The 12,268-nt window shown below is 28.9% G+C and overlaps 1 protein-coding gene across 1 annotated transcript; it reads right to left on the bottom strand.

Moving 5' to 3' along the window:
• Window positions 1–11,500: 11,500 nt before the first annotated feature.
• LOC113363524 (homeobox protein abdominal-A homolog) lies at window positions 11,501–11,974 on the bottom strand (the record flags this gene model as incomplete). The annotated part of the gene is made up of 1 exon (XM_026606021.1): window positions 11,501–11,974. A coding segment is annotated over one exon (474 nt), but the record flags the coding sequence as incomplete, so codon positions are not given.
• Between the last annotated feature and the right edge of the window lie 294 nt (window positions 11,975–12,268).

Raw genomic sequence — 12,268 nt, 5'->3', positions numbered from 1 at the left:
GAAGAATTTATCAATACAGTTGAAATATCCATTCAGTCTATCTCTTGTGAAATTGTCTTTTTTACTTTTTTATTTTATTTTACTGTTTACAAATCGTCAGTGTAAAGGTTCAGATGGTCCTTTTTACCTCCACACGTAAGCCATTTTAAGAGTTATATTTTTAAAAACGGTTGAATCTTACTTGAAAATAAACACACGTCTTTTAAGAGAACACCACAAACGAAAAAAACTAACGTAAAAAAGTAGCCGATTATCTCGTGATAACGATGTTGCCCGATATAAAATGATGGCTAGTTGCACATCTTTTGCCTTCTACTTTAAAATAGTATCGTTAAAAATACTATACTTTATATGTTTTTAGTTAATTGTGGTAGACCATATTTATTTAACATTGTAATTCACATTAATGTATTGTCCATATTTAAAAAGTCAAGTTCCAAAATTGCATTCTCGAGTTGAAGACACGATACCAAGTCTTAGCCAAGTTTAACATCAGAAGCACGTTCTTATGAATAAACAAACGCAAATATGTCTCAAAGCAATCTAGCAAAGCACTGACTATGCCATCAATTGTTTACATTTTAATTATGAAACATCTAATTTAAATTCATATATTCTCAACTCGGTTAGATGTACGAGCAATATTGCTACATATCCTATTCATGGTGGTCTGATGTTGTATCCTCTTTTAAATGGAATGATAGATAATATAATAGGTGTACCCCTTATTGTTGTTCTACTACAATGGTCTGAAGAAGAAATGTTAACAGAATTACAACAAGTAATTTAAACAATAATGTCATTCAACACGCAACATGAATGTTCTAATTGTACACGATTCATAGGAAATTAATAGAAAATTATTAGATCACATGATGACATTGGAGCGGTTTTATGACCGGAATGTGACCGAAGAGGCAATAGGTTTGCGTACATCCTCTTTTGTAAACGAAAACGAATAAAATGGTGTTCTGAAAATTCCGTAATATAAGTTATCGTATGTGCGTTCAATTGATATCAGGCAGAGAATAAGAACCTATGGATAAAATTCTTTTAATCAAACCAACGAAATATTCAAAATTATATAATTTTATAATATTGGAGCATAAAAAATAATTAATTAGTCAGTAATGATTTAACAAAACTAACTTCGTCGCTTTTATAGATGTCAACTTAAACAGTTGTCCCAACTCTATGCATTGAATTTTTATTATTTCATTCTATGTAATAGTGATGAATATTTTATTGAAGCAGCAATTTTAATTAAATATATTGCTATCTATATTCTCAAGTAAAAACCAATGTTACTACTACTTGACATCGGGCTGCTCGAGATGGGTATCAAACCTAGAGCTTTTAATTCGATTACAAGAGCTCTAACCACTTACCCATGTGCGATTATTTATTAACCGATATTATTTTAAAGTATCTCCAATAATTAAAATGCATTATTAAAATTATTAACACTTATGAAATAATATGTAACGAAATAATAATTATAAAAAATTATAAGAAAAGTACATAATAAATATTGCTTTAATTTTGAAAACTCAATCGTATTTATTATAAAAAAAAATATAAAAAAAAAGCAAAGCGATCTGTCATTTAAGTTTTTTTCGACAAAAAGTTTTTTTTGTATAAATTCTGGTAATTATATACAAATCAATATTATTTCATAGTATCTTAAATTATTCCTGTGTTGATATTTGTGTGCAAATTCATTAAAGTTTCAATAGAAATTTTTGTGAATTTGACTACAAAAATATTCATATAAAAATAATCATAAGCATAATAAGCTCCATAATTAAATAATCATATTAAACGTATTAAATATTAAATAAAAACAGTATGTATGCGCATTAAAAATTATATAAATGTTCTTTAGTTCTATTACAAATTGGTTGTGCTATTTTTTCGAAACGATAATAATAAAAAAATGACAGAATTAAGAAAATTTAAAAAATTATGAGCCTTGTTTAAGAGCTTATTTTTTCTTGAACATTTGAAGCATGTTCCAAATTGGCACAAGTAACTGGATGTTGTGTGTCAACATTTCAAGTGTTTTTTCCTTATTTGATAAACTATGTTGAACGATTTATGCGCACATTTGTAGGAACTGAAAGTGTCAATGTTGGCAATCACAATATATTTTTATAGTGCCATAATTAATTCTATTTTAATTACTAATCAAAATGTATTTTAAAAGTATTGAAAAAATCTTGGATAGGTTCCGATTATTATCAACATAAAAAAATAGTTAAGACCTTTCTCTGTAGTTGTACGAATTATAAATATGTTAAATTTGCAAAAACCTACGATTCTTGCTAAAGATCTCAATGATTTTACTTTATCAAGAGGAATATACTATAGAAGTGAGTACGCCAAAGCCGGTTATAATTACTATTGCAAATTGAGTTTCAATGTTGTGTCACAACATTTTGAATGTTTCAATGTTATTTCGTAAGCAATATCTGTGACATGTGTAGGTATTCAAAGTGTCGAAGTTGACAATCCCTGAACCGATACCCGGGCCGGGCCCGGACATTGTGAACAGAATATATGATTACATATCTATATTCCGATTGAGATTAAAACACGTCCTCGGGATATTGCAAAGACTGTCATGCAGCAACAACAATATGGCCACTAATCAATTGAATTGAAATATATGTGATCTGTACAAGTGTATAAAACTATACCATAACCAAGAACCCGAAGGAAAAAGTTGAATCAATTTACCCAATCCCCGAATATTCAGCGCGCATTACAAAAACCAATAAAGAGGACAAGCATAAGCTGCACTTATAGAAAAATGGCAGAGCATGTCACGATTTAGATATTGAATCCGTTGTTATTTATTAGTATCACGTAGGAATAAAACTACAAACCAACGATAACTTTTCTGGAAATGTACTGAAATAAACTAATAAGTTATATAGAGTCATTTTTTCACTAGGATCATCGATGGAACGATTTTTTATCTGCCGAATTGATCTAAAACGTATGCTCGTGCAAACACTAAAAATTCACCACGTATTAGTGGTTAGAGCTATGGGATTTGAACCTCGAACGCCTGTTGTCAAGCAGTTGTGGCATCGGTTTTCACTTGGAAATATAGACAACAATATGTTTCCAAGGAAAAATAGCATCAACAAAAATTTCATCACTATTACAGAAATGGCAATAATAAATTTCATCATATATGATTATGACAACGATTTGGGTTGCCATCTATGAAGCCACATTATCAAAAGAAGTCAGCACGATAGCTCATAGAAATACAAAAACAATGACAAAATTTTTATTTATAGCACTAAAATTCATCGCAGATTACTTGTTACAACTATCATCATCATCTTCAGTGATAAGTCAATTTGTATCATATTCCCAAAGCAAAGTTAAAATATAATAATGCTTGTCAATTAACTAATTATTGATTGAATATTGAAAGAATATTATGAGTGCTTCAACAAAGATCATTCGAAACAAAGTTATTTGAATAAGTGTGTCGATTGTTTAATACAAATTTTACAACACTTTAATAATAATAAAAAACTTTTTTTAAATTTAGAATGTATTATTAGTGTTTCATAGTAAATTTGATTGCAAATTATCCATTTTGAGTTCAATAACTATTTAATTGTTAAATAAAAAAGATCAGAGTGATCTTCATCATAGATTGCCAAATATTCACCACGTATAGAAATGTACAGAAAAATCAATATTTCTGTAATTACTCTATCATATTGTAAAACCTGAATAAATTTTCATAAATTGAATTACTTAATAATACTACTGAATCATTATATTACAATGTTTAAATAAATGTACTAACAACGAAAAGATTTTTTTTTTGTTAAACTCTACTTTATAGAAATAATTTTATTAAATTTACATATCAAACAATAATTAATCTACTCAATTGTTAAAAATTTAATCATGGAAATAATTTCATTAAAATTGAACTTCATTTGTGTTTCAAAAATAAAGAAAGCATTTCACATTTTATGCACGCTGGCAACATGCATTCGACTATCGATTTTTGGTTGCCATTGTATTAGTATACATTCTCAGAACATCCATCTCACAATTTCAGGAGCATAGAATATATAGTTCTTTTTCTGACAAAAAAATAGTTTTTGACATCCATAAAAAAAAGATTTTTTTGTAAAGCTTGCATCACATTTTATATGAAAAACAGTTTTGAGACTCGTGTGTAGTTATCTCTACTACTAACTTTCATTTCAAATTTTTGATGAAAAAAGTATTAATATTAATCTACTAGCTTTTATTTAAATTTTTCATGAAAAAAGTATTAATATTAATCGGTAAAAGATGTTTTCAAAATGAAAGTTTGTGATACAATTAATGGCCCTTGATGGCTTTATAAAACATCCATTCATTCCATTTCGCCAATCGAATGGATATGCATTTACATTTTTGTTTATAAACTAGAGCATATTATTTCATATATTTAGCACGATAGGACGTATCATGTGCTTCCTGTAAATCTTACACCGGCATTATAAATCTTTACGAAAAAAAAAGTTTGGAAATGGGAAATAAAAATGGAAAAAATGGGAGATACTCAAATAGATCTGATATACCAAATAATAACCTTACAAAAATATGACCATTTCAATCAATGAATTGTATTGTACTAATATCGTACAATAATAAATATGAAGCTAACAAAAATAAAATTTAAATATTGACCGAAGTAAATTATAAGCAAAGGTATGGATATTCCAGAATACGATAAATCTGATATATTTGAAAAACTTAATCTGAAATCAAATTATTATTTATAAAATATAGTAAAAGAAGATATTTTCTCCAAAGAAAATGTTTATTTTTTAGACATTCTGTACATGTTACATTCATAATAGTTTTAAGAATTACATTATATTTAATAGTAAATGTATTTACTTCATATAGTTATAGTGTGTATATAATATAATATAAGGGAAATACTATATTAATTTTAATCCATATTACAGCGATGGCTAGAAGAGATAATTATAATCTTAGATTTAAGGTTACAGAACAATGTTCTATTGTATGGTAGATTATTCATATTAATTAGAACGGACTTATATTGCAAATATCGGCATTCGCTCATCATATCACACATTTTTTTAAAAAAAGCATAAAATACATAAATCTGGAATCAGATATTTAAATCAATAATTTTCACAATTATTACAAAACAAACTAATAATATTTATAAGTTTTGTACAAAATACTCGTTTATAATTTGTCATCGTCTGGTATTTCTCCATATAAATCATACAGGGTGGTTCACAAATTGTTCTTGTAATTCTAATTATTTCATATATCTTATTGTGAATAAATATTTATTTAGTTTAATATTATGCATGATATTTTATTACGTATTTCGAGTCATGGAAATAATGATAGTTATATTCTTCCAATTAATTTTTTACGTCTTCTGATATATTTGTAGGGCTAAATGCTATCTTAGTTAGTTCAAATTATACATTTTCTAATAAAGCGAGTATTTCTTTATAATATTGTTGAATCATGACCTCGGTTGAATGTCGATAGAAATTAAATTTGAATTCCATATTTTTATTGCATTTATTTGCTAAAATGGACAAAACTTTTTAGCAAAAATTAACAAATTTTTCTGGTGTTTTAAGACGGTTTCAAAAATCATATCATATTCGATGAGATATATACAGTGTGCATTTAGAAACAATTTCTGATGAATCGTATCGACCAAAACATGAAACGGTATCTTAAATTGAAAACTTAACTACATAGTGGAAATATGTCATTTCTTTAAATAATAAATTCAAATTTAAATACAACAATTACATTTAGTATATATCTCGATCTATCTCAGTGATTAATGAAAACGTACAAAATAATATATTTTTATGTTTTAGGTTTTATATGGTAACAAAAATGAATTTCTAGGGACATTCAGCATTTGCAAACTGCAAAAAAACATACGAAATAAAGAATTGCATACTAATATGTGTAATCATCGCGCAAATGTCATAAATACATAACTATATATTACATAATTTGCTGGCTGTACATATTTTTGTGCTAATTCGGCTATTGAGAGATTTGCGACTGATCAATTTCCAAAGTTTTTCTTACTTCATCACACGGATCTATCTCTTAGATATACATTAATTACTTTAATAATTATATAGGTAATAACCGTATTACTATTATTATTAACTAGCTAGACATTGACACATGCTACAATATTATTTATATGGAGTATTATTTTTTTCGATTTTCTCACTTTTTCCTGACATCAGAATCATCAACGGACAATAAATTAATTTCAAACCTATCATATTTATATATCATTCGTGGTTGTTAAAAAAAATTAATATTTTCCTCTCACACGTAAAAAAATATCTGCCGAACACTGATTTCATCGAATGTATCGGCTTCATCAGTGTGTCCCATTGCACGTTTTTATATTAATTCTATTGCTGTCGCCGCGCGAATTTTGAATACAAATTTAAAAAAAAAATTATAATGATCAGTAAATGAAATATTACATATCTCGTAACATAAGCTATATTTTTAAAAAATATAAAACAATTTAAAATTACGTTAAATAGTACGTTATATTAGTTGAGATCACTCGTTTGTCAAGCCAATTAGAATTAGAAGTATGCAATATATTAGCTTGTTTCGAAAAAAACGAAAAAAATTTAAAAGGTCAAATTTGAAAAAAAATTGGAGAATTAAAATTAATGTTGAACTCATAAAGTACTAATTTGACGCAACCTTTGAAATACTAATATTAATTCTTTATATTTTTTTAAATGATATGATTCGTTAAAATTGTAGACACTAAAAATTTCTTTGGCACTAAACCTACTGAGCATACCATCGTAAAATAACCATTTTCTAGAAATATTTTAATTAGATTAAAATCGTTGCATTTAATTTACTACACATGTACTGCTACCAGTAATAAAAATATTGGGTTAGGTTTGAATCCATTAGCCCTAGAAAATGATATTTTTGTTAGTCCTAAATTTACTTATTATTTCGGTCATTATATATAATTTTAATTACATTTAAGAAAATAAACTATCAAATGTTGAAATCAGACAAAATAAATAAAATTTAGAATATAAATACTGTTAGAATATGCGCGTTTTTTCCAAAGAAACAATATTGAAACCCAAGACTTAAAAAGATAATTTTGCTCTGGTAGGTTTAGTGTTATCACGCACGTTGCAAATGTAAAATAATTTTGATAATAATTACCTATTATATATAAAAATAATCACTGGTTAATGTTTCCCTCTAAAATTCATTTTAAAAAAATCTTTGCTATCACAGGCAAATTGAATGGCTGATCCTACTAAAGTATAATCAAACGTATGATAAGATAGTTTTGAATTTTATAAATTTTACTGGAAAGAAATGTATTAAATTACGCTTATTCACATGTGAAAAACTCATAAAACGTAATAATCAATACAGCACACGACACATAAAATATTCGACATGGAAATACAATAAATCTATTTCAAGAATCTAACTTATGTATAAATATACATGTATTTATAAATATGCGTATTTTACATACGTCTAAATAAATTGTATCTTTTTGTGTATCGTTTCAATGACAAACATCCGTTCGAAGGTGGTCGCCGAGGGATCGGAATAATATATATTCCCGACGTAACGTATTGGACAGCCCAAGAATTTTGGTAAAAAAAAGCTTTCAAAAAAAAAATTCGTCACACAACACATAGGAGGATTTTTGTATTAAAATATGCTTTGGGTGGTAATGGAATTAAGCTGGTAATTAACTAGTAACTCGAAGAACGAATGACTTCAGATGTAGGTTTAAAGTCATACTAAACCACTCTACATCAAGTAGAACTGCCAACTTATTGGCAAATTGAAATATGCTTTTTATATTTCCCGTACTAATTTAGATCTCTGCTTTTAGACTTTTGTCGTCAACAATCTTGCGTTTTTGTTAATACAATCAAATAATTTGTACTATATTTAGCTATATTTTTATTGGAAAACTCTATAGTACATGGTTTAAAAATAAATGAATTTTTGAAGATATTAAACAGTATTTTTTGAATAAAAACTGTTAAAAGTACATTCGCAATTAAGCAATACTTGATACAGAGAATAATATTTATAGGCAATAATATTCTTATGACTAAAACACCGAATGATTATAGAAATACTCATCAATGACTCATGTTAGGTAAAGGTAAATAATAAAATAATTAATAACAAATCCTTTTGATTAGTTTAAACATTATTCAAAAGTACTTTGGGAAATATTTATTAATAATAGGTAACAAGACTAATTTATCGTCAACAATTGTCAACTAAATTGCGATGACTCTAAGGTATTTTACAATAAGTTATTAAAAAAATAATAACAAACCCTTTTCATTGGTTTAAAAAAAGGTCAAAAGTAATTTGGCAAATATTTATTAATTGATACAAAAAATAATTTTGTAAAAATTATTATTACGACAAAAATACTGAACGATTGATTATAGAAATGCTAACCCACGCATCGATGCTCTATTTTTAATCTTCAGAGTTGATTTAATTCATTATTTAAATTTAAAATTAATAATAATTTTATTTGTAATGTTATTTACATCCCGCAGGCTATCCGATACGCTCATTTTAATAAATGTCGATGTCCAGGATTAAATATTATTCATAACATCACTTTTCGCGCAAAAATATTATTTCTGTTACCGTATCATGCAAACATTACATTACCCCCTACATGTTATCAGAATGGCTTTAACGGCTGAGAATTAAAAAGCGGTTGGATATGATTAAAGAAAATCAATTCCATTTAGAATGACGGGATTTATCAATTTATTTTAACTAATTTATCTTGTCGTCGCAAACGATAAACAGTAACAATTTTAGCATCAATATCTCACACACCAAAGCCGATGTCACCATTACTGATGACACATATGTGGACCTACCTCAACAACATACTCGGGCAAGTGTTCTAAATAGAAAGTCGGTTAGCATTTGTTTATGAAACTGAAGAAGAGTTTGTCAAACTATTTTATAAAATACCTTGTATTATTAAATATTCAATGCTAAGCAAAAGACGATAACTTGGGTTGTAATTTTGTGAAATAATGAATCATAATATATCTAAATAATATTGTACTGAAAATTGTATTCAAAATGTAGCTATGTTATTAACCACTATAAAATTGAGAAGCCGAATATATAAAAATACAATTACTAATTTCATTTTAACAAGAAAGTAATTGATAGAAAATGAAAAAATTAGTACAATTTGGTATAAGAAAATGTTTGATAAACCAGGGAATAAATATGGTATAAATACTGTTGCAGTATCATTTTTTTACAAAGGATTAAACAATTGGTGTTTTGATAGTTGTTCAAAATGTAATATGTGCTTCAAATTTTATTGTTTAACTCTACGTTAATTCTTTGTAGATATGACGTTGGGTGTGTTTATCAAACCAATAATGTATTCTTTATATATGTTGTTAGAAATCTCTACGCATTATTTTTGTATAAAGAGGTCGCAAATTTAAGTTATAAAAAAAACTCTACATCGACTTCTAGATATTCATCATTGACACGATACACATTAAAGTTATTGGACGCAGCGGTACTATTTCTTGTAAACGTTTCATTTTCAATATTTTAGTTCTACATTGAAAGCTAAAAGCTCTTATGTACAAGATAGTAACTTTCATCATATCAACATGCATGAAATTATTCGTAGATTGCAAATAGTATCAATCTTGATGAGAGCATCATCATTTCTTAATGACACACAAATGTTTTATGTTCTTTAATTTAAAATTTTCCGTATACATAATTTGAAAAAACCTAAATCGACACTTCGCTTCATCCTCGAGCTTCTGTTACATTAAGTACACAAGTGCTAATAAAGCTAAAAAGTATTCATATACCAATTGCATACATTCAACTTACTATTTTTACAGTGTTTACATACTACTATATAATGAGCCGAACTGGTAAAAGTCCCAAATATAAAAATGCAATCACGCTTGATATATTTTCACCGACGAACTGCGAAGGCTTCACGAAACAAAAATGCAATGTTTGAAAAAAGATTTAAAAAATCGCAAACGGCTGGACGAAGTGAATACGCGCACACATAATGAGATAATGTGAACTCACTTTCGATTACATAGCGTCATGCATTATAATGTTATAAATATATGTATTTATGTAAATCTAGTGTAATACAGAGATGTATAATATATATTTTTTATAGTTTTGTTGAGTTACAGAAAATGTAATAATTTGTTAGATATAACTCTTATATAGATTAATAAAAACATTAGTTGTTTTAAGGATTTTGGCTACCCTGACACCAAATTACGTATATGTACGAAGGAGTTTTAAAACTCGCCTGTTGAAGGTAAATGTGTATTTGTATAAGTTGATTTTGTTTCGGTGCATTCGGTTAAAAACGTCGCAAGACACTTCCCCTGCATTTCAGTACTGTGATCTCATACGAACGACAACCATCCAAGAACTACAAAACTCGAATCCGCGCGGAGCGGCCGGGCACTTTCCGGCTGGCTCGTACGTGGAAAAAATACTTTTATTATTTTTGACACTGCTTCACACATAGCAGGCGTTATGGTGCGATACCACATAATGCGGTTTCTATTCTTGGCACAATTTTAGTTTCTTACACGAAACTTTCATACCTATAAATTACCGTCCATCATAATATTAAAATAAAACAAATTTAAGCATCACAAGAATGTTAACAATTAAAAGTACAATATCGTAACACATACACTGATAAAGAAAATAGCGCAACATCTGTCCCAGCATTATGAGACAGTTATAAAATATCTTAAATCGAACGCAACGATTAAAATAAATGAAATATATACAACGAAAATATAATAATAATAATAATCAAATAAAATAATTTCGACAACATAATGCGATCGCTTCTTGTTGTTTACAAAATCAACAGCGACACAAACATCATAACCATACAAACTTAATAATAACGTGGGCACAATAAAGTTAATTGAGAGAAATACGACATCGAGTCATTTCAAGCCGTAGATGAGAACGATGAAGGCAAATCGAAGGTGCATAGTCCACGGATTCGTTTTTTTTCTCTGTATCCTCTATCACTGGCATATCCATAATACAACGCTCTTTTCACAACAGCGAAATCGTCCACTACCGAAAACACACTGTCACTAGGCGTCGAATGCGCGCGATCCTCTTACAAACGTTTCGATTTACACGCGAATTATTTTTTATATATTTATATATAATATATTATATCCTACACATACATCTAAAATCATTATATACTTATTATCTAGTACGTATTTGAGACGACATCGTGTTTTGTGTTGTTCTGTTTTCGAATCATTGCGAATATTGCGCGCAACATTCAAATTACGACGACGGTGGCTGGCTGCTCGACTCCGGCTGCCTGTATTGCTTATGTCGGGACTTTGGAGACCGCCTTCAATAGATCCGCTTGAGATTTATCGACGGCCAGACCGAGACCCGTTGTGCCCGACGACAGTTTGAGCGAGTCGTGGTGGTGATGGAGCGGCGCATGATGGTCCATTTTGTTTGATTTGCCGTCCTGCTGCTGCTGCTGCTGTTGCTGCTTCATGCGATCTTGTTCCTCGCGTTCGCGCCGCGCCTGCTCGTTGATCTCCTTGACCGCACGTAGCTCTTTCTTCAGCTTCATCCTGCGGTTCTGGAACCAGATCTTGATCTGGCGCTCGGTCAGACACAGCGCGTGTGCGATCTCGATGCGCCGTCGCCGCGTCAGGTAATGATTGAAATGGAACTCCTTCTCCAGTTCCAGCGTCTGGAAGCGCGTATACGTCTGGCGGCCACGACGCCTCGGACAACCGTTGGGTCCTGGAAAGAGAAATTGGAAAGAACACGCGGTTAGATGATTCTGGATAAATGATATTTATAACTTACAACTAACACTAATAAAACTACATATAATAAAATAGTACGCCTAATAAAATTTCATAGTACTACATTCAACTACTTTTTGTACAAATTACTACAATTTTTCCAAAAAGTTCAATTCAATCCAAAGTTAATTAAAAGTGCTCAAGCTGTCCCATATAGCAATGCTCTTACAAACGGATATTTTAACAACAAAAATCTTCTTGAATTGAAATGTGCAAAATTGTAAACATATCGGAATATTGGGCAAGTTATAGTTATCGCAAAAAAATCG

Source organism: Ctenocephalides felis, unplaced genomic scaffold, assembly GCF_003426905.1.
Source record: "Ctenocephalides felis isolate EL2017-DRISC unplaced genomic scaffold, ASM342690v1 CF-g0.4_SCAFFOLD_00326, whole genome shotgun sequence".
In the NCBI taxonomy this organism is placed as follows: Eukaryota; Metazoa; Arthropoda; class Insecta; order Siphonaptera; family Pulicidae; genus Ctenocephalides; species Ctenocephalides felis.
The sequence above is the reverse complement of the archived record's forward strand: the minus strand, read 5'-3'. Positions and strand labels throughout refer to the sequence as shown.